The 24779-nt window shown below is 35.3% G+C and overlaps 1 protein-coding gene across 2 annotated transcripts in view; it reads left to right on the forward strand.

Annotated features, from left to right (window-relative positions):
* The first annotated feature begins 4130 nt into the window (after nucleotides 1-4130).
* Nucleotides 4131-24779, forward strand: part of LOC145675507 (stimulator of interferon genes protein-like) — a 34060-nt gene continuing 13411 nt past the window's right edge. Inside the window, exon 1 of one of the 2 annotated variants that reach the window (XR_014129137.1) lies at nucleotides 4131-5589. Coding sequence is in view for 1 of the 2 variants with exons in the window: in XM_081745958.1 (XP_081602084.1) it covers nucleotides 4412-5533 (1122 nt within the window). In the remaining variant the exon portion in view is untranslated. Of the gene's footprint in view, nucleotides 15303-24779 lie in introns of those variants that run through there. The other variant, XM_081745958.1, reaches the window with a different exon arrangement.

Genomic DNA, 24779 nt, shown 5'->3' on the forward strand with positions numbered 1-24779 from the left:
AAGAGAGAGATATTTTAAGCACTTTTTATTATATACATACCACAAGTGACAAGCAGAGACATTCACAGCATCCTAATTCAAGGTAGTGTGACTAAATACACTGTAAATATCTTGGAAATGAATTAGATGATTGTTAGAAATTATTGGAAAGATCTTCATCGAGCAGTGGATCGATAATTTGATTTGAAATTAGTGTCCTTCAGCAGCGAGGCTATATAAGACTCGGACGTACTGTTTAACTTGGGATCCGAACCATATAAGTTCCCGCTGGAAGGATCGATAAATTGTTCTTAATGGTATGAATGTGTTTCAAATATAAATAATCCTCAGCACTAACTCATGTAATTCCAGTTCTCAATCTTGATATCTGAGCAGGCCGGTAGCCAGCCCAAAAATGTAGGGGGGGGCGGCTGAAGTTAGGGGGGCCCAATCCAACTATTTATAGTTCATCACCATATTATAGTGCATTTGCAAACCTACCGTGAAAATTTTAGGGCGGGCCAGCGAAAATTTAGGCCCCCCCCTAGTCCCCCCTGGATACGGGCCTGTATCTGAGCATTTGAGATTAAGAAATAAACGGTTATATTTTGTTCTGAGAGATCATGGGCCTTATGTAGAGTCGTTCTGAAGCGTGATTAATGTCATACTAAATAGTTCGACTAACATGTTTCCTGCAGTAGTCAGGCGTTTAGTATGACGCTAATCATACATCAAAACGACTCTGCATAAGGCGGCATATGCTTAACACTAGCTGTAAGAATTTCTAAAACCAAAAATAAGCTATTTAAACTAAAATTGACTATTCCTGGGTAAAACTGCTGTTATGTCTGGCTATAAGAAACGGTTTTGCAAACTCGAAATATTTTAACAATCGGTTCTAGTGAACCGGTGCGAACCGGCTGAATAGCACAATTATCTATAGACAACACTGGTAATAATCTTGGAGCAAGGAAAATGGGAATTTGCCATTGACAACTTTCAAGTGCACATCCAGTTCCTAATGTGCTGTATAGAGGAAGGGGTAAAGTGGACCCTTCTTCACATATACAGTAGGGTGGATCGAAAAACACTTTTTTCGAAAATGGCTTACGGCTAGTGCTAATTTTTGGTGAAATTGGTTAATAAGAAGTGTGCAAAATTTGAACTCGATCGGTGAAAGTCTTGAGGTGCCGCATCGGTACTAAAGTTTAAAAGAATTGAATATATATATATATATAGTATTTTATCTATTGATGGTATTTTGCATGTAGATCATATCTAAACGATATAAAAAATGCTACAAATAATATTTCTAATAATACTGGCCGTTGCCGGACCTCTTTGCCCGAATCTTATCTATAAGCTTAAGTCAAAATATGAGAAAACTAGGCTAAATTGTGCATATCCGATATGCATTTTGAATTGAAATAAAGAGCTTTGAAATACGTTAAAAATATAATTTGTTCTGGAAGTGGGATTATCAATATTCAATAATTCGTTACATTGCTCAGGCCAGAGGGCTTAGCTTTGAACTCACAGACAATAACTTATCTGAACAACTTTTCACTTCTAGCACAATGTTTTTTAACAATTGCGTCACCATGTTATTTTAAAGAAATTGTTATCCGAAGAAAAACACAAAGGGCGAGTCTAATTTACTTCGGCATTGGAATATCACAGAAACTTAGTGAAGTCCAATTGCCAATAATTTCATCTGTCTTAAAACAATTTTTGTGGGAGAGAGACATTAGATGAGAGCTCAATATTCAGAAGGATCCATTTGTCAAAGAAATAGCTAAATCAATTGGCCGGATAGTAACCCACATTTGGAATAAGGCTTCGATTGAAGAAGATGCTATCTTAAGAGAACAAATTACCATAGCTCGAATATTGGATTATCATTCAAACATTTGTCAGCTTCAAAAGTCGTTGAAGAGGACATTGAGTGCTTTTAAGCTGGCTGATTGTCAGAAGATGGCTAGTATTACTTTGTTTGATACTGCAGAGTGCAAATATGTCAATCCACTTGTTCATTGCAATTGTGGAAAAACAATTCGGTTCCTTTCCTGAAAATACTAAGTGTCGAAACCTTTCCAAAGAAATGTTCGAAAGAGAAACTAAATGTCGACAAAACCAGATTCGTCGTAACAAAGAGAGGTCTAAATCAAAGGAAAAACATTAAGTTGGTGATGTCTCAAGTTTTACCGTTGATTTGTTCCAAATGAAACTGAAACTGGGACAAAGGAAACCTTGGACTCAGAAAAAGGGTACTACTGTCCTCCCCAGAAAATACAAAAGACGTCCACAGAACCTTTCCAGCAAATGAGACTGAAACTTCCTAACTTTGGTAGTACGATTTACAGGATCCAAATTTCTAAATGAAAAGCAGCTCTTCTAGCTTCATCTCTTTTGGAAGATGTAGGTCTTGTTTCTGCTGATTGTAAGGAAAAAGTGATTGACTCAAAGTTCTTAGAGAGAAAGAAAACAGATGAAACATTTGCAGAAAAAAAAGCTGCATCATCACTTAAGTCTTGGACTACCGACTTACCAGAGGAGAACCTAACCTCCGACCAAAAGTATCTTCTCTGCATCTGTAAAGCTGTTTCAACTGGCAATTGCGACACTGGACTGGCTAAGAGGCATCCTGGGAAGTTACATCATGCTAGTAAGTAGCTGACAACTGCTAATAGAATATTATGTCTGTACATTGCAACGGAGAATACATCTGTACATTGCAGGCATTCGTCCAGTACATTATGAACGTGTATACTCCTCTTTGGTTTTGTATCCAAAAAAAAAAAAAAATCGTGCGTTGAAGGTGGCCGACACCTATGGTTTCTTTTGTCTGCTTCCCGCTGCATGGGCTACAAGTACAGAAAAATAATCGATCTTGTGTTGAAGAGAAACGTCTGGTTTGCCCACCCGGAAAACCTTCCTCTGACAATGATTTCTGATAACGACTCAAACGTAAGGATACTTGGTTGGAGGAGAATTCTAAAAGCACGATCTTTAAGTTCTTCATCTCCTAATGTTATCGTGGGTTTTCTTGGGTTCTCCCGTTTCCTGCCACTTTCTTCATTCCACCATTTCATTCATTTCTCATCTTCACCGTCTTCTTTAGCCTCACTGGCATAACCATGGGAAATAAAACTCAAAGATTTCATTTCCTAATGTTATCCGAGAAGTCATAGTTCCGGAAATTGTGGTTGACACAGGCAACTACGTTGATATGATTGATTGGTCTAACATGTAAGTGCCAACTGTCTGAACCACCATTGATACGACACTTAAGGGTGAAACAAGTACAAGAAAACATTAACTCAGCATCTTAACCAGGAGAAGATATGACTTGTTTCCTTGTTCGTACACATGCAGCCAAAGAAATCTGAAAATAGTGACGAAGGCAGTAGCGTCAGTGTGTGTGACAAAGAAGAGCGCCATAGATTTGCTTTGGCAACACTTAAATCTTCTGAGCACATTCCCGATTTTCCACTAAGGCACAGTATAAAACTACTGTATAGAAACATAGTAACTGGTTGAACATTGCACAGTAAACCAATATATGCAATTAACTTTATGTAAGGGTGGATGGAAGGGCGGAACTCGACCTGAAGCCACCTCCCTGTGGTGAGTTCAGGGCAATTCTCGAAAAAGTGTTTTTTGTTTATTTTTGAAAATAAGAGCTGCAGAAGAAGCATTATAAGCCTTACGAGTTGCCAAAGTGAATGCGCTTTATGTTCATCAGAACAAGAAACGTAATAAAGACGTCTATGCACATTTTGTTTATGTTAAGCAAATTTCGCCCCCCCCCCAAAATAGCACTAGCCATAAGCCAATTTCGAAAAAAGTGTTTTTTCAGACCACCCTAATATACAGTACACTTCCATCTCTCTCCTTTGTACATTTACTTATTCATACATCCGCTTTTTACCTTTACATTTTCTTTTCATTTTTTGTTATACGCTTCTCATTTTCCTCACTTCTCTCCCGATTTTGGCCTTTTTCCAGTTTTCATGTTTTCTATATATGATTGTGACCTTTACCTTTGGACAATTTAGTTTTTCATTTCCAAAGTCCTCTTTGTGAGGTATACATAAGACAAATTTATATTTTTAGCCTACATAAGCTATGTTCGAGGAGCATATTTAACCGTTAGTGGTTCTGGAGAAGAAGAAGAAGAAGAAAATGAAGAATGTGAAAGTGTTGAGAAAAATAGGATACTTATTTTTTGAAACGAGTTAAAATGTTTTTTTGTAATTACAGTGAAAAAGCAAGAAAATACAACTGTAGAACGTAATGAGTTATTTACTTCTTTTGAACCAAGTGATGCAGTATATCAAGCAGATTATGTCAGTGTCAAGAAATGTGAATAGTTTGTGATCGAAATGTTCCTTGTACTAGAAACTGATGGGTACTAGTATTTTATGGCCGAATGTCTAGTTCAAGTATTCATACCAAAGGCGCGCAAAATACCCTTAAAGACAGAAATACATCCAACTCTGTGGTGTGTATGGGTGTGATTATTCTCATAGTATTTATACTCCTACCGTATGTGGGAACTCTAATTGATGTTCATGATATGGTGATTTCTTTTATTATTGTAAACAGTGCCTTATTTGGAGGTCAAATTTTGTACAGGTGCACCTTATTGGTGGAGGAGATAAGACATGTTGAAACGCGATATGGTAATGATAAGTGGGCGATGCTAAAAAGGGCGTTTTCATTTAATCCCCGTACAACGTGGTTACTTCTACTGACTGCATTTTTATTTGTGGCATATTTTGACGCAAACAGTTATAGTTCTGAGAAGATCCAGTCCATTGACTGTAGAACTCATTTAATCGTTTTAGTGTTGTGTGTTTCCTTTCATTCTTTATTGCAGTCACATCAGAGTTTACTCACCGAATCGATCTTTCTTGAACAAATGGAAGGTGTACATTACGGTAGTGGTATGGCCTACGGATTTTATTATGGATATTTGAATTTAATTTTACCAAACCACGGATATGGAAACTCAAAAAATCTAAAGGAAAGAATCGAGAAATTTCAAAACGAAGAAGAGTTGGATGATGATTCATTCCCGATTAAGAAACTCTTCATTTTAATACCAAGATCAGCTTATTTGCCGGGAAATTTGAAAGAATTGTCGGAGGATAGAATGCAAGCGTTAACAAAGAAAAGACTAGATCCAGTCATTTTAAATAGAGGAGGTGTAGTGGGACGTTCATATGGAGGAAATACAGTGTACAAAATTAAGTGTGATCCAAGCAAGTTTGGTCGAGAGTACATCTATGCTGTTGTAGAAGGTGCTACACCATTGTTAACATTGTACAATATATATGAAAATGCGGCTGCTCGATTGCGGTTTGCAAAGGAACATAAAGAAGAATTGATCTTTGTGTTTTACAAAACTTTGCTTCATATCCTTCAGAACGATGCAAGGACTTGCGATTTTTGCCATTTAATCTACTACAATGATATCCTAAAGAATGGAAAGCGCGTTAATGTAGGTGACGTTGTACTCGCAGAAATAGAAAGATTAAAGTTTGGTTAGTCCATAAGCTGGAAATTGTTCTGATATATTCACTGTTGTCAGTTTAAACTTCTGAGGTAGGTTCTGTGAATTAATAATTCTGTAATTGACGCATATTGTTAAAGTTAGAAATCGGATTTACCAAATACGTCGTGTTAGATTTGAATTCGCATGCGGTTTTAGAGAACATAATCGACTTTCTCAGTTGGTGAATTTTCATGCAAAATGCTTCAAATATCCTTAATTTATAATAATCATTAATTTGTTCAATGAGTAAACTTTCCTAATGAAACGATAGGATGCATATTTAATAAGGCCTTTGTGCCGCAGAGTAGGTCCAATATTTTCAGGCTGAAAAACGTGAAATCTTTGTCACGAGGAAATTCATTGTCATTGCCTTAGAAAGTGTTCTTGAACAATTCCTTGGTGCAAATTCACTTTAAGAGGACTTTTACCGTTTTGCGTCTAAATACTACGTTCGGAAATATGCCATTGAAAGTGCAGTGTAATAGAAATAATCTGTGCTAAGTGGCCACTAAAGAGCACGAATGCTGTCTGAGTCAGAGCAGGATTGCAGCGGCCAGATCTGAGTGCTGGCGAGAGGGTATGTCCATAGGAATAAGGCGCGCCAGCGATGATGAGTGTGTGCGTAAACAAGTATGTTGATATAAATGTTAGGTGTATCTTTTCTTCTAAGTTTGTGCCAATACACTATAAATATTAAGAACTTCCCTATCGACAAGTTTGTCTTCGAAAAAAAAAAAAAAATATCTTTCACTGCCGACGTTTGCCAGTGACATCTCGCATTGTTAACACAATGTTCACAATTGAAAATGAACTGTTCCTTTATTTCTTTTTTCTCAGTGCTTTCCTACATTTGCCACACTTTTTGCTGAGTTTCAATAATCCATACCGCTTCACTAAACGTGATAACTCTTTTTTTCTTTAGCAACATAGGTTGTTATAAACCTCACATTGAAAGTGTCACGTCCATCGCATGGAACTATCATCTTCGAATGCTGGGAATTAAGTTCTTCATTTCACCATGATGTCTGATATCAATATGCCTCCACTCAAAACAGTACCGAAACGCGCAACTTAAACACTTGAAAATACCACATTACAGTTCTTTTGTTAGCAAGAATTTAATTAAAAAAATAACAAATTTACGTTTCCTCTTTTATAACTTTTACGTATTTTTCACGTTTCTGGACCTACTTTTCGGCACTTAACCGGTTAATTATAAAAGAGACCAGCGCGCAATGCTCAGTGTGCACAAGTAGTGTCCTCAGACGATTTTAAGGATGCTTTGCCTTCATCATTTTAAAGTAATCTACGTTGCTTGAAGAATTAGTTTGTTAACAATTGTTTTGCTAATAGAAAAAGATTTGGTTTCGCTTGCCTGTTTCAACAATCTAAATTCTTGGATCCCTTATTAATTGTACATATACGTCGACATACCATTCAATAAATATACACTAAGAAAATTGAGGAAAATTTAATGAAAAGCTATTTAATTAATATCTGTGCAATGTGGGTTATTTTAAATGTCACTAATGATGACAGAACATTGAAATCGTCTGCGGATATTTTTTCTCACGCGATTGCTGTGGATGAGTGTTGCACTTGTATTATTGTGTAAACAATTTAGCCACCTGAGTTCAAGTTGGGCACGCTGTTTTCTTCCTTTCAGTACACTAACAGTAAATACCACATTTGAGAATATAATTACGGTTATGCTTCAACTAAGTATTACATAGAAAGCAAGTTCAAAATATTTACACTTCATGCAAAAAAGTTTCTATATATGGCAAGATTTTACTTTGACTCGGACAGTGATTTCAATCGGTTTTTGTAGGTTCAGTCACTTCCTGAAATTGTTTGTGCCTTTGGTGCTGTTACGTGGTATAGAGTTCACTTTTCACACACAACTTGATTGATTTAAAAAAAAAAAAAAAAAGTTTTTATTTACGTTATGAAACATAGCTGAGCGAGCGAAGGGGATTAGAAGCCCTGCAGAAACCTTTACCCCCATTATAATACTACGTGACATTACGTCACGATCGGGTGGAACAACTTCAATGTGATTCCTAAACTGCTCCGGGAACCGGGTCAGATGAATCGGTTGCTGTCACTGTCCGAGTCAAAGTAAAAACTTGCCCAAGCCCTATATATTAATAGGTTGTTGGAGATTCACTGTAATTATATTTTCAACTCAGATGCGATATTTACTAGCGTATTAGAAGAAAATAACATTCTCAACTAAACCTTTAGGTGAACAAATCATTTATTGGATCCTAATAAACCACGACACATTTGGTAAATCCGCTTTCTTAATTCTACAAAGTAAGTTATGTAGAAGTCATCCTGATGTAAAATTGTAATTTTATGTTTAGTTACTACAATAGTAGGATTTAAAGTAACACTGTTGCTCAGTGGTAGAGCGCTCGCCGCTGGTACGAGTGCTTCATTCGATTCCTGGCCATATAATTTTGTAGTGAACACATTGTGTTCATGGGTTTCCTATTCATTTTCCCTTTTCCTCCCACATTCCCATTCCCATCAATTGTTTCATAATCATTTACTCTAAAGGGCATAACCGTAGGACTTCTATTTAAAAAAAAAAAATCATATTATTAAGTAAACTAGTTAACAACTTTCCATGTTCGGAACACTGTTCTGTTGGGCCTGAGATGAGTTGTACTGACTTTCTTTTCTTAGTTTATGAGGTTGAAGAAAGCAAATTTTCGAATATCGAATTCTAATAGTGCAGAAAGTTGCGTGTTCCCATGCTAATAAATGGGGAAAATATTCAAAAAATTCCTATATTTTATCTTCCGTTCGTACAAAGAACCTAAAGTTTGAAAAGAATGACTAAAAACATCCAATTATTACTTTAACTTTAAAATTTTAAAGTTCTCCGATTTCTAATCCCATCAAGTTACGTTATTTTGGTTGTTTAATGATGGTAAAAATATTTTTTAAAATTATAGCTGACATTGGGTTCGTGTATATGGCCTACAATTAGTGAATTTTGATAAACAATTGATTCTTTTTTAAAAGAAAAAGTTTTACAAACAGACGCACTTTCGTACTAAAATATGTATACCCAAGGACATTTTTTCTCTAAAGAATGATTTTACTTAAATTTTAGATGAAAATATTAGCTTGCAGCTCTTCGCTCATTGCGCAAAATTATTCCTGCTAAAATGACCCAGATATCACGCTAAGGTGACAATTAAAGCTTCATTCAGGCGCTACACAACCATTCAGGACATGTTAAATTACGTTGTTTCACCATTATCATTCAAGGGAGTCATCTTGAAATCGGATTTCCGATCTACAGGTAATTTAGGTATCAAAGATTGTCATGTTGTTCTAATATAGCCATCTCTGCCATCTTGTCCGCTCGCTTTTTATCATATATTTAACACATCACTACACTGTTTGTATGCGACAGGGAAACTTTATTAATTCAAACTCAGAATTTTGTTTGCCATAAACGATAAAATATTTTCAGATGTCAAGCTTCCCATCCACTGATGGGGCGAAGTGCTGGAAGCTAATGTTTCATCCTAAATTTGAGTATATAAAAGCGCTCTCTGAAAAAGAATGACCTTTTATGTATTTTTAATACAAGAATGCGTCTGTTTGCAAAACTATTTTTAAAAAATAAATTTTTCTCCGAAATTCACTAACTTTTAGGGCATAGGCGCGAACTCTAAATGTACTGCTATAATTTAAAATATATATATATTTTACCAGTATTAAGCAACTAAAGCAAAGTATTTTCATGCTATTAGAATTCGGAAAACTTAATCTTTCAAATTTGAATGTTAAGAAAATAGTGGTGTTTTGGTTAAATTTTTCAAACTTTAGGACCTTTCCCGAACTAAAGATAAAATATAGTTTTTTTTTTTTTTTTTTTTTTTTTTTTTTTTTTTTTTTAAATAAATATTTTACCCTCATTAACATGCGAATACGCAACTTTTCCACAGTTAGGATTCTATACTAAAGAATTCACTTTTTTCGATCCACCCTATCGTAGAGCATCCTAGGAAACTGGTATTTTCTTGAACCCTGTGTTCTTTGTCTAATTCACGCCAGAGAATTAGATACAGTACACCTTGCTTCTTTTAAGGTTTATTCTTTCTCGCCAAGTCTTCTTTGGTAGTCTGGATTGCTTGCTTAGTTGCATTTTATTTGCTTGTAAAAGAAACTTACTTACTTTCTTTCTTTCTTTTGACGATTCTTTTCAAGCATTTTCCTTATCACTAGTATTTTCGGCACTCATCGAGAGAAAGAGTAAATGAAACCTTCTGCACAGCACCCATACAACTTTTGTTTTCTTTCTTAGGAACAATCTTCTTAAGCCACCACAAATATTGCTGAAATGGAGGTGCATTTAGTTCAGATGTATTCTGACACTCCTTAGATGAATTTTGGTTCTCAGCCATTTTGCATGCACAAGTTCAAGATTGGACTAGTCGTGTGGTGGCTTGCTGTTTTACCTCTTGTGTGCTCTTTCATTGTTATTAGATTCTGAAATAAATTTGATTTGATTTTTACTTTAGCGTCTCTTTCAACGGCGAGGCTATATGAGACGTGGACCTACAGCGTAACGTGGAATTCGAACCACATGAGCTCCCACAAGGAATCGAACCTGAAACTCCCACGCCAAAGGCGCGTAACTGCTTAGCGACGATGGAACCTTTAAACATATTTTTGACTCTCTTCCGAATACCTTCTGTAAATCATTCCCTAAATACTGTACAGATGAAAGATCTAATTTGTTGTTGGGAAAATGTACAATCTGGGAGTTGAGTAATAATTATTCAAACATTCCCACAGTTTTTTTTTTTTTTTTGGTCTAATTTATTTATTTATTTTTGTTACTTCCTTGGAGATCATCACTGTTTTCCTCACGCGTCATGTGATTATTGTAAGATATACATGTAATATAGTCGACATTATTTAACTTGAAAGGAAAAATGCTACATTTTCTGAAAGCAGTTTTGCATAAAATTGACAGTAGCCATTTTTGTTATTGCTTTGAAAAGAAGAGAACCAAAATAGTGTTTAGTGAGCACTTTTGTTGGACTTTTAGTTTGCTACTCGCGCACAATTTTCTTCCATTCTGTCTTTAGTCTTCCCTACTTCCATCTAGTCCATACATCAACATCTGCAGGCTGCAGTACGTGGGTTGAATCGGAATATAGACGGTAGAGAATGATGCTATTTTCTACGTAGAGTTGACTGATGTGAAGGGTAAAATGCATTTTGGACCCATCCACTAGAAAGAGATCTGAAAATATAATATTCTTTTCTTTTAACCATGTTATCAGTAACATATTCGTAAAACGTCACCAGTCGCATCCAACCCGAATCTGACAACCTATTGCCTATGCTTTCAAGCCACCAAGCCAACCCGCTAATTGAGGTTTCACTAAGGTAAGGATGAAACTTTGATACCACTTTGGTGACGTCTGATAAAAGCTTTTCACCAACACATTCCTGAACTATTATCACGAAAAAGTTTCTTACGTTTATCACGTAGACACTATGTTCTAAACAGTGTTTAACAAATCATCCTTTTTTCTTGTGAATCCTATGTCAACAGTAGCAATAAGCCACTTGGTAACTAACCTTTCTTCTTGATTGGACAAAATTGTTTTAGGTTTCATTCTTCGACTTGTTTATCGCCTTCCACTAAGCTTGTCAAGTAAAATAGTTTTCAGGATACCAAATGTAGATGCTGGTGTCCTGAGATCAGCTGTTTTGCTGCTCTCACAGCAGTTATAGCTTTTTGTATAGCATCTTCATTGTATTTTTGAAATATTATTTTAACTGACCCTATGTTGTGTAATGCCTGAAATGAAAAGAAAACAAGAAGACGTATTATTTTGTAACGTATGTTGTAAGATTGAATTGCTAATTCTGTAAAGAGTAAAGCCACTTTGTTTTTCCTGACCATTTTCCTCTCCGCTACTTGCTGTCGGTAGTTGTACGACTTCAGTAGAACAATAACAGTAACAACAGCTGTCTCACCTTTTCATTCACCAGTTGCACCATTCGCAAATTGTTTATACATTTACGCTGTGTTAAAAAAAAAAAAAGTAACAATCCTTACAGTAGCGCACATACCGGTACTACTTGCAAATAATGCGTATTTTTGGTAGTGGATTCTGTAATTAATAGCCTTGTCCGTTTCAGCTTCTTCCTGTCTTACCAGCTCAGCTCTCCCTATCGGTAAAGTACGAGGGTCATCCAGAAAAAAAAAAAAGATACGTTTTGGTGTCAAACACAAACGACAAATAGTATGTGAAATAGATTTATGCTACAGAAACCACGTACCTCATACTTCTTTTCAACATCTGCCATACACACTCAAGCCTGTAGCATACCATGATACCAGTTTTTCTATACAACCATTGTAGTCTGATGCCTCCAATATATTCAAAGAATCTTTTGGGTTTACCAGCAGTGGAAGAGCCAGTACAAAGGGAAATAAAAACTTAGTAACTCCGCACTTCATAGTTGGCAGGATTTTCAGTGTTATTTCATACATTCAGAGCTTTCAAGTTGATAGCGTTTATGTTCACATCTGTACCTCTTCGCTGTTGAAGAGTCGTAGATGGACTATTCTGTGTGCTAAAGCCGAATATTCTTTGTTTCTAGAGAGCACTTTACCACTACTGATGAACTAAAAGACGCTGACATACATGGTTGAGTACATTGGTGGCAACCGAGTACAGTGTAGGTATAGAAAAGAAACTAGTATCACGCTATGATAAGGGCTTGAATGTTATGGGTCTTTGGCAACGTTTTACTCTTCGAGTCAAAGCATTATTTACGAGAAGTAAAAGCAATTTCATTACTATTTGTGATACTGTTGTTTATTTCTCTAAAGCTTTCAAAGCAATTTTTAATCAAGCTACATTGCCACATTTTGATGAAAAGACTATTGATATCACTAGAGTTTCATTTTTTTCCAATAAGGTCCCTGGTTTGATCCCCGGTCAAGTAAGTTTGTGGTGGACAACATCGTGTCCGTGGGTTTTCTGGGAGTACTCCCGTTTCCTTCCACATTCTTTTTTCTTTCATTTCATATATGGAATCACCTCCCAAAGTTTGTCGATGGAGTTGCCTCGACTTCAATTTCATCCCATTCCTACCCTGCAGTCTCAATTGGCGTCCTGTATAAATTTAATACAATGTAGAAAGAAAGAAATTAGTTCCATTAATTTTACAGGGAAACTTTCAGCACTAATACTGCTAAAAATCGTGTTGATTATGGCAGATGCATTCTACAGCTGTTGCTTGCATTGTAGTTATTTGTTTATCATAACTATGTATGAATGATGCTACATATTTTGTATGTAAATTATGTACTGTGCATTAAGTTTGGTAGCATGTATAAATGAATTTTATGTTCTAAACCTTTTAGTTTGTAGAATAGTAGAGTTTACGTTGTGTATGTGGAAACTAAAAGACAGGAACTAGTCACTCTGTGATATTTAGAAAGCCCATTATAACAGCATGAATATATGTATGTAATTTTATATTCGATAGGGTGTGAATGTACGGTTCTGTCTGAGGACGTTAACTTATTTATAAAACCAGTGATGGCCAAGTTATGGGTCACAAAATGTTCTTTTGCCTGTTCTAGTAAGACGGGCGTTAAACTTCTGTATCCACTTTTCAATATAGCTTGTTAAACTTTAAATCTTACACTTCGCACACCTAGAGACTAGGTTGATTGGTGCAAGGATGCTGCTTAGAGTATTGGGTTTTCCAGTCGTACCAAGCTTATAAATACCTATCTATAAGTGATAAGTATTACAAAAAAAAAAAAAAAAAAAAAATCTGTTTGAGTTGGCCACTTTTGATTCACAAGAAACTTTTCCTGCGTAAGCAAGTGGGCATCTTAGAGAGTTTTGAAATGATAACTGAGTCTTTCTGTATCCATGACATGTTTGAAGGCAGGTTGTAGCTCATTCAGCTAACGTAGCTAAATGTTACTACCTAGTTAAATAAGCCAGCAACTAGCCAATCAATAGTAGAATGATTTTTTTTTTTTTCGGTGATTCTAAAGAATACATGAGAAACGATAAATTAATACGAACTGGAAAGAAGGAACATATTGAGAATTTTGTTTGAGATGTTATGCATACAGAAAATTCAGTACCGGTGCTTATGGCTTTACTACACTGACAAAAAATCATAATTTTGTATTAAAAAGGTTTTTTTTTTTTTTTTTTTTTTTTTTTTTTTTTTTTTACTACATGAAACTTTGTTTTTGCCGTATATATACATTTCCGTAGGGCTATTTCTGCAAAGAAATGCGTTGCATTTGTCTTACATAGGCCAGTAAATATTTCACAAGTCAAAATTATTAAGAGAAGTAATAGGATGCATAATCATAACAAATATAGAGTTACTCACCTAATCACCCAAATAGCAATCCGAATGCAAACGTTTCTGCACTCTTCACTGCATTAAAAAAAAAAAAAATGCTTGAAAAGTTATATTATGTTTTTATTAATCTCCTTCAGGGTAAAAATAATGTATATGATTATTAAAGTTTTCCCGCCTTAATAACCGAATACTATCTCATTGCCTTTATCTGGACTTAAAAATAGTATACCTTTACTGTGGAAAAATAATGATTAGGTATTATTAGAATCTTGCTTTTAAATTTCCAAGTTTTATAACTTGTGCTGTCCTTTTATCACCGAAACTGAAAATTGAAATTAAAAAATGCCTGCAAGTTATATATATGTGTACAACTTAATATTTCCACATTACTTCGTCCTGTATAGTTTATAAGTTTTTTTTTTTTTTTTAATAAGGAATAAACACTGAAAATGGCGACAATTTGTCACTAAAACATTTGCACTCGGATTGTTGCATGTGTATACTTCAGTGAGTATGTTTTTTTGCTATACTTATTTCAAAAGAAAGCCTTGAAATTTGAATGCAATACACTGGTTCGAGTTCCACCTTAAACTGTAAATCGATATCTCATTTAGCCTCAGTGCTGAAAAGGGACACTAAACCTCAAACAACCAATTGAACTAAGAGGTGTGTTGTTATAAATCTTTATTTTTTAAACTCTTTAGGTGTGTGTTGTTGTAAATTGTTTATTTATTTACTTCCTGTTTAAACCATGCAACCTTGATTATGCAGAAAATCACTTGTATATATCTGTTAGTATTTCTCCGAAATACGGCTTTTTAGTTCTTATAGTGTGAAGAAGCAAGTTACCTCAAAGAAGGATTACATTGTAAAGTAATTTATGTACAAACAAATTGTGTTTCCAAAGTAAGGGATATTTACTTAACCATGAAGACGACAACTCCTACAATCTCTATGTATTACATTGAAAGCATGGGTGGAAAATCCTTGGTATAAAACTATGGACTAAAGAATGCATGATGATGCCAGAGTATAACAGACAGACAGAAATTTGAAGCATATTTGTACATATTTTACAATGATTCATGTGATTACTTGTGTAACGTTTGTGAGATTGTGATTTAAAATGTTGAAGATGTAGATTTTTTTAAGACGCTAATGTCATCTTTTTCTGTAGTATATTTATACAATTAACAAGATTTTTAGTACCTGTCTGATTGTATTGCCTGAATTTGAGTACTTGACTGTTCAATTTTAAATAGAGGTATGAACATTTTTGTTTGTGCATGATCTCAAGCATGTTATGTGGATTGTTTATGTGCATCTTGCATTTGCATGATTGCTTCAGTACAATAAAGCTGTTCGTATGGTTTGAAATGTTTTTTATAGTTGTAACATACTGTTAACATTGTTATTTTCGCTTCTTATATTTCACAATTTTCAACGTAGTAGCCGAATATCGTGTGGTGATCAAGACATGTAAGACTGGCGAAACATATCGTCCGCGTGGGAAGTACCTTCCATATGTACAGGGTGGCCCAAAAGTAGGTATACAGACCAGCATCGATCAAGCATGACATTTGAATTTATTAATATAATGAATTTATTTGCTTTGGTTTGTTCCGAGCTTAAGGTATATAAGTGAAAATAAATTTAAGAACATACAAGAAAGAAACTAAGTCAATACCTGTATGGATAACGATAAGTAAATGATATAAAATGTCATGACCGATCAGTACGAGACTGTATACCTACTTTTGAGCCACTCTGTATAGAATTATTGTGTGGAATCAGCAGTCTGCGCGAGTTTGTTAATGGTCTTATAATGGCTTTAATGCTGATAATGAAGTTGTTTTATTCTAGTTCTAGATTCCTGTAATTCCTGAATTTCCTTCAAGCCTTCAACCTTTCGACTGTCCCCTGGAGTCTTGGTCACGAAGGTTAAACATTCCTTCAAATTTCTCTTCTTTTTCTTCCTGTTTTTAACCTCCGTGACCAAGACTCCAGAAGAGAGTCGAAAGCTTGGAAGCTTAAACGAAATTCAGGTATTACAGGAATCTGTGAGTAGAATAACAGTTAGAATTCCCAAGCGTGGTTTTGCATTGTCTGAAGTTGTTTTAGTTTATATATTGAATAACTTACAAATAAATAGACAATGCCTTTATCGAGGAAAAACAAAGACATTTCCAAGTTGTTTCGTTGCTGTGTGGCAACCATTTCATTGGCTATACTGCGCTGCTAAATTGGTAACGTGTAGAAGAGTTCCTTCCTTACTGTAGAGTCCTTATATAGAATACCTAAGTAAATGTAGTTCTCGCTTTAAATATTGTGTAAGGAGTATTTTCGTGAAAACAATGTTATACGTTGTAATTGCGTTTCACTTTCTTGATTTTGAGTTGTAATTTTCGTCATGTTATATTTTCCACCACAGTGACCGACTGATAGGGGCGTATTTAAAACGTTCTGCATTAGAACTGAAGACCGTGCTTTGAATCTGTATAAAGGAAATTTGGATCACAAGTGAGATGTCCTAATCCTTAACTCAAGGAGACTGATTCGATGGATAAATTTCTGTTTATGATTCTTCTATACATCATACCAGGGTTGGCAAAAACAATTTTTTTTATTGAAAAACCAAAAAAACCGGTTTCTTTGGTTTAAAGTTTTTTTTTAAATTTTTTTAAAGAATAATTTGCTCTATGTATTTATATCACATATGGACAGAAAAAAGTTTGTTTCGCTTTGGTGTTATTATGCAACTACCAGGTTATGCGGAAAGGGGTTACATAAGCTTAAAGCGGAATCCAAACCACTTCTCGGCTTACATCCGAGAGAAATTGTCCTCCATTTGAACTCAAAACCGGGACAAATTGGCCATAAATGCGATACGTCTGCCGACTCACTCACAAAGGACTCCTGACAAAAATATGCTATACTGATCTTTACATACTTGTTAATATAATTGTCAAGAGTCATTTCAGAAGGACAAAAAGATAAACAGTTGCACAAATGAAACCATTATACAGAATTACATATGGACAATTTCAAAGTACTGCAATGTACACAAGAACTAATTTAGTCCAAGTTAGTTCACTACGACTTTTATTAGTCCAAGTTAAAGAAATACAACGACTTAATTTGCATATCAGGAAGAAAAGGAATACAGATATGAATTATTTGAGTCCACTTTGGCTCTGACCTATTTATACATAAATAGATACCAAAGATACTTTTGATTTCCATAAATGCCTCTCGTGGGGTTTGTATGACCCCTTCCCCCCAAAAGAGTACGGCATTTCAATGTATTTTGTCAATAGTAAACATGATTAAAACGAAACAATATTTAGATTTTTTCTTTGATTGCAGTTACATAACAATAATAACAAACTATAAAAACATCACAAAAGAAATATTCATAAACTCATAAAAAAAATTTGCTTGAGTAATGAATGGGGAATTTAGGTCTGCATAATACGAATAATACACGAGAGTGAAACGTGATAACCACAAATGTGTGTTCATCAAGATTTTACGAACACTTACACTTTTACGAGCATTTTTCGTTTTTTGGTTTAAACCAGTTTTATTTTTTGAAAAAAAAAAAAAAAAACAGCTGGTTTAAACCAGACAATCCTGCATCATACCATCACATAAATGAGTTTTTTACAAATCGCCAGCTTCCTCATGTTTCTAGAAAATTATAGTGTGTTAAATAAGTATTATGTGTTTTTCTACATATAATCGGCCGCATAAAAACTACTTTTTCACAGCGCTGAACGTATTTTGAGTTTTTCTTCAGCTCAGAGATGAAGCCAAAAGTAGTGAGTTAATATCATATATTTTCGTGTATTATTTAACGACTGTTCAATCATGTATCTTTTTAAGCTGAACTGGAAGAAAAGTGGTTTAACTGTTTTACAAACTCGTGGAAAATCATAATTCAAGATCAAGAAAGTGAAACATAACTACAACTTATAATGTTGCTGTCAAGAGGGTACTCTGTAAACAGTTTTTAAAGCGAGGATTATATTTACCTGTTTCTCCTATGAGGACTGTACAGAAAGAAAGGAAATCCTTGTAGTTGTTATTAGTTTAGCAGCGCAGTATAGCCATTGAGAAAGTTACCAGAAAACACCAGTTTGGCAAAGCTTTTGTTCCTTTCGGATACAAGGTAAGGTTTATTTATCTATAAGCTAAAGTCGGAAAACCTTTGCCAAAGAGCCTTTGAATGGGTTATGGAAAAAAAAAAAGAGAATATAGCATAAACGTAAATTTTTGGGAGATGGGCACCAAGAATGCTGATTACGTTGGTTTGGCGCAAGATAGAATTCACTGTCTAGCTTTTGATTCAGCTGCTGTAAATAAACCTCTTGATTTCTTAAGCCAGAGTTTATTACAGTACTTGATTTCCGTAGTTTTGATTATGCAGAATTAAGGATAGTAGAATAATTAACAATATATAAGATGCGGCAGAAATAAATCCCGAATTTCATATTTAAATAAATTTTGCTAAAGACATTATAAGGGATCGCGCAAAATTACACTTACGAATGGATGGGCTTATAATGAGGATTTAAAATATCTCAATAGTTTTGCCTAGATGTTTATGCAACCCGTTAAGTCTTGAATGTATTGAGGGTTGCATAATAACATTACGCGAAGCATATTTCTTTTTATAAATGAATGGAATATGGATATCCATCGTTAAAGTCACCTTTACCTATCAAGGTATCAACGGATTGATTTCACTATTGCAAAAACAACAATAATAATAATAGCTTTCGTTCAAGAATTATCATGTGGACTAACGGACATACTAATGGATAGTGAGCGTTAAAGTCATCATTACCCATTTAGAAGTTAATGGACTCCATTAACGAGCTCGGTCGAGATAATCGCTCTTGCTATATCTATTGCAGAAAATAGAATTTGAAAATTAGCGTTTTTAAAGAGTTATCGTGTTGAATAACGGATATAATGCGTACTTACTAACATTACAACCTTATTTAAGTCCCATTATTGTAATCGTAATAACAAAGCAACGATAGAGGTAGGGGTGAATCCAGTGGGGTGATCGCCCCCATCCCCAGAATAGATTTTTTTTATTTTAAAAATAAAACCTATCCTAAGAATTTTCACCTTCGTATTACAAATGTAAAATAAAACCTATAATAGGTAGGCCTTACTCTTTTTTTAATGTTTGTTTTACGTTGGAGAAGTCAAATAAAGCAATACATAGCAAGAAATTACTTAGCTTGGCGTTCTAACTTAAAAAAAAGTCCATCTACGAAATCGCAGGTGGCTATTTTTGTTCTTTCTTTCCAAGATGCGATATTTTGCGTTTTCCGTCCGTTCTCAAGACCAGTCTCTGATTCTTGTTAACAATTTGCAAACAATAGACTATAAACCATATTTGTTCGCATGTGTTTGTCAATATTTCTGTTTTAGAAATGCCAGTTCAGTAGGTGCTAAAAGCAAATAGACCTAATGGTTTTCTTCACATGGAAGTTGTTGAAACAGTGTTAAGGATCGAGATTAGAAAGGTGGGGGGTGGCTGTGAAACTGTCTTTGACTTTCAAGAAGGAAAATTGCGGTTGCGAAAGCAGGTTGATTAGTATTGTGTATTCTATTTACAGTTGTGTTTCACAGATAAGGAGGCTCACAAACAGAGAAACAAAAGCTAACAAACTAATGCAAGTGAAAGAAGAGACGAAGAGAGAGAAAAAAGAAAGGGCGCAGCAATGGTACGAATTACTTATATCAATTTCTAAATAAGTTAATTCTACAGGAGTTTTTTTAAGAACACTCTTACCTTGATTTGACTTCGAACGACTGCCCCCCTCCAAACATTCAGCCTGATTCCGCCCCTGGGTAGAGACTATGCAAAATTTTATTTCGCAGTTGAAAAGAACAAAGTTCACTATTTTGTTTTACATTTGCAAATAGCAAAGTGTATCACTATGTTACTTAATGATACAGTACGATGGATATTAAATGGTGATAATGAAAGCCTGATATTCGCATGAAGCATCCAATTAAAAAAATCAACGATAAATTCTCGTGTTCATCAGTGCGTTATTATTATTATTAATAAGCTGCGTTTGCTGACTTTCTCTTTTTGCAGAAATTGTGGTTTGATAATGAGCTTTTTCTTAAGCTTACTTGTTTGATAGTCTGTGTTATCTTACCATTACCAATATTTAGACTTGGAACTAGATAAATGTCGACACTTTATCCATCTGTGTTGAAAAAAAAAGTTCCACATCTCTATTTTCCTAATTATCGTAAATACGACTGCTTGCGAAACAGTGAAAGTATTTTGCAAGGATTAAACAATACGTCAAGAAATAATAGCTGCTGAGTGATTATCCTCTTATAGTATTTCATTAATGAGGGATAATAACTATGAGTCACTCCTGTGCCGTCGTTTGTTTTCGGATAGCATCATTCAGTTCATTGGTTCTCCTTGTTTTTAAGGCTGAGTTTGTTCTTCGGAACGTTTACACCCACTAGAGTTTCGAGCAAGTGGAAATATGTGTGAAATAATCGCTGGTGATGACAGACTGCTATTCGTGAAGTCCGCAGGGTTCCCACTCGTCCTGGAAAACCTGGAAATGTCCTTGAATTGATTTTGTCCTGGAAATGTCCTTGTCTTTGAAATTTACAGAAATACTGAATGTCAGATTTTTCCATTCCTAGCTAAAGATTTGTATGAAGTTGGACTGAAAGTGGCACGCATAATCATCCAGAAATCTGGTCTTGGCACATTGTCTTCTACTGCTAAACTGTCACAGTTCACCCCATCAAAGAGCAACATGATGAGTGCATCAAATGTGGACTTGGGATTTGCAGCTTCACAAAGTCTCCGAAGTGCATGCAAAGAGAGGAATGTTACTGAAAGGGAAAAACTGGAGGTTAGAATTGAATGCGGGAAATTCCTGTGCAAATTGCTGTTGTATGTCATACAGAAGAGTCCACTGAAATATGTGCTGGTGAAAGACTTTACATGCCTAGATCCAGATAGTGTGTCATTCATAAAGTTTCGTAGTGTCTTTCACTCACTGTTGGAGAAGAAATGAGCTACACCCAAAGAATGTGATCGGATGTTTGTTTTATGTGGAAAATTTACTGAGCAGTGTAAAGATGAACTTGGTGGATAAAAGTTGGACCCTGAGAGGCTGGATTGTTTTTACACAAAATTGTTGGATGATTCGGAAGAATTTAAAGATTTGTTGTTGTTGTTGGTTTTGTCTTATGAACAGGCTGCTGTCGAACGAGTCTACAGCATAAATAAAGATCTGCTTGTTGAAAATATGAAGGAGAAATCATTGGTCGGTTTGAGATTGGTGTATGATAACGTTTCCCATAAAGACCTTACTTCAATCAACATCACGAAAGAAATGTTGCATCATTCCTTTCATGCAAATCAGCGCTATATGGCAGAGTTGGGGAAAATAAGGATTGTTGAAAGAGAAAGCCAAGTATAGAGCAAGAGGAAAGAGATAAGTGAAAATGTACAGCAGGTACAGAGAAAAAAAAGGAAATTGATGGAAACAAGTGAAGCAAACCAGCTTGCACTTGAAGCAGAGCAGAAGTCTTGCTTTACTTTATTGACAAAGTCAAATGCTATTCGCAGAGCAGCTTCGCTAAAGAAGAAAGAGATTATGTCTATAGAGAGGAAATAACACTACACCATACTCAGTCGAAAAACTTATAATTCGTTTTCTTCCCCCTAATTATATCTATCACACTGCCATGCAATGAAGATACCATGTACGAAAAACAGATTTTTGTTGTTTGTAAATTTGTTCGGTGCACAATTAAAATATCATGTAAAAAGAATGAAAATACGTGCTGGATGTGGGTGGCTACCGTATAATTGGAGTTGGTAGGCCACACATACACGCACAAAATAGCACATTGCGCTCCGTTTTTCAAATTAAGTATTGTGTATTAATACTCTACTTGCACTAATATTCACTGCATAAGCAACTGTACTTTTCATTTACTGTTGTGAGTTTTGAATCTACAGTTGCAATCCTGTTATACCTTCCTGTGTCGAAGTCCTGGAAAATTGATGACTTGTCCTGGAAACGTCCTGGAATTTTTGGGAGAGAGAGAGTGGGAACCCTGAATCCGCGTATATCATGAACTCACCATGCTTCCTGCTTCATATCATGATAGTACATTAGTTGAACTGATCAGGCACGTGCTACTCGAGGCCACCACTCTAGCGCCGGATCAAATAGCAGTAAAGTTGAGAGCTATTTCGTGATACGTATTGGAAACAAAACTGTAAATGCTCTTTTCAACTGAGGGGCCGCGGTGGCTCAGTGGTAGAGCATTCACCTCTAGTGCTTGGGGTCTCGGGTTCAAACCCTGCTCCGCCAAGTGAACTTTGTGGGGGACAAACACCGTGTGTGTGGGTTTTCTCGGGGTTCTCTCGTTTCCTCCTACTTTCTTCATTCTACCATTTCATTCATCTCTCATCATCACCGTCTCCTTTAGCCTAACCGGCATAATCGTGGGACGTAAAACTCAAAATTTTCATTTCATTTTTTTTTCTCTTTTTCAACTGCATAAAATCTATCGTTTAACCCTTTTAAATTATGGCTCTTTTGAGGTATTTTGTAGACTTTCACTCAATCATCTATTGCGTCAAGACTATTTATCGTAGGATCATGGTTCATACTCCGTTTTGTTTCTAGTAAACCAATGTTTCCAACTGCGTCCATACAATTTCCCTAAAGTGTACCAAATGCGGGTAATTTCCGCTCAACGTGGGAAAAAAGGATTTTCTTTTTAAAAAATCCCGTTTTATCGCGAATATCTCCCCTTTGGTGTAGGATACGATCATGCGAATGCTACTATATATATATATATATATATATATATATATATATATATATATATATATATATATATATAAACACTTTGCTTTATGGTGAAGAGAATGAGATACAAAGAGTTGGGATGAATAGTTTTGATGCTACAGCCGATTTACATATTTTCCCTTGATAATACCTTTTTAGTGAATTTCTATACTATCATCATCATCATCAAGACTGTTCATTGTGGGAACATGAATTGTGCCTCGTTTTCTTTGCCATGAACCAGTCTTTCAAACGGTACCTCTAGCATGTACCATAGTAGAGAAAATTCGCGAAAAAAGAAAATTTTTGTTAAAAATCCCTTTTTCTCCGATTTTGGACCCCTCTGGCCGGCCCCTGTGTTAACCCACAGAGCCCCAAAAAGTCTCAAACATACTACATACTATGTGTAATAACTGTACGAAGTTTCAATGTTATATCTTGAAAAATAAGAGAGGAAAAAATATTGCTCCATGTGGAAACAGTATCAGCTTTCCCCTATGTAAGCAATGGATAACCCATTTTTATATAAAAATTTCCTGACTCATCCGTAATTATCGTAGAGACATGATTGATACACCGTTTTGTTTGGCCAAAACCAGTCTTTTAAACGGTACCACTCTCATGTCTCTAGCATGTACCATAGTGGAGAAAATTCGCGAATCGGGTAAAAAGGGATTTTTTGACAAAAATTTCCCTTTTTGCGAATTTTCTCCACTATGGTACATGCTAGAGACATGCGATTGTTTCCGTTTGAAAGACTGGTTCATGCCAAAGAAAACGAGGTACGTATCATGACTTTAGAATAAATACTGATAGTACTGTAGATACTTTATTAAAGTAATTGACTAAAAATGTGTAAAAAATGAAAAAAAAACAAAGAAGTCGAGATTTTTTTGACACACGTCTGCTGACTCTAGCAACATAAGTCATACCTCATTTTCTTCACCGTAAGGCAGCCTTTCAAATGGTACCACTCAAATTTCGCTGTCGTGTACCTGTGAAGAGAAAAATGGGGAAACCGGATTTTTTTTTCTTAAAAAATCCCCTTTTTCCATTTTGGACGAGATTTTCCCTCTTCTGGTACACGATAGAGAAATTTGAGTGGTACATTTCGAAAGCCTGTCTCATAACGAAACCAACGAGGTACAAACCATGATTCTAGGTTAAATAGTAATGTGTCAGGGATTTTTTGAAAAAACTTCTCAAATATACCCCTTTTTTAAACCCATCGCCATGTTTGTGACATCACAGCCCCCAGATAGAGCGCGCGAGGCTGCAAAATGCCTATAAAATATATTCTATGATGCTTCCATTTTTGAGTGAATGCAGAAAACCCGGTTTAAAAAGCTTTACTAGAGACTTATAAAGCAAATTCCAAAGGTCGACGCCATGGCACAGGTGTTGTGCCATCATAATTTAAAAGAGTTAATTACCTACCGAGGGTATATAACACATTGTAATACGTCAAATTACCCACCTAATGATGTTTCTCGTCAATTTATAACTATTGGAAGAGGTAGGTAACCATGAGTATCCTCGTCTTACGGTATAGTAGGATTTTAAATTTCACGGTTAGTGTGTCAAAAACTGAAAGAGATTGAAAAGTGTTGGCCTGTGTGATGTGAAGCGCTCGCATTACCCAGTTAAAAGTATATATATTTCATTTCCCAGCGTCATAGTGCATATACCATATGAATGAGTTTTGTTTGTCACCGTATACCAACGTAAAAATTGAAGTTTGAATTTTTAATGGCTTCCCGTGCCGCCGTCAACAAGTCTGCGCATTTTTTTTTTTTTTTTTTTTTTTTCGTGCCCATCACTCCCCACGCAAAAACCGTCATGTACTTGAGAGAAGATTGGAGGCGACAGTACAGATTTAAATTAAACCTCTCACTCAAAAGTGTTGTCCTGGAAACCAATTTTTATTATATTATGATTTACTGATGGTATGATACAACGTATTTTGTTAATGAATA

The sequence above is a fragment of the Thermobia domestica genome, chromosome 18 (assembly GCF_964235325.1).
Source record: "Thermobia domestica chromosome 18, izTheDome1.hap1.1, whole genome shotgun sequence".
In the NCBI taxonomy this organism is placed as follows: Eukaryota; Metazoa; Arthropoda; class Insecta; order Zygentoma; family Lepismatidae; genus Thermobia; species Thermobia domestica.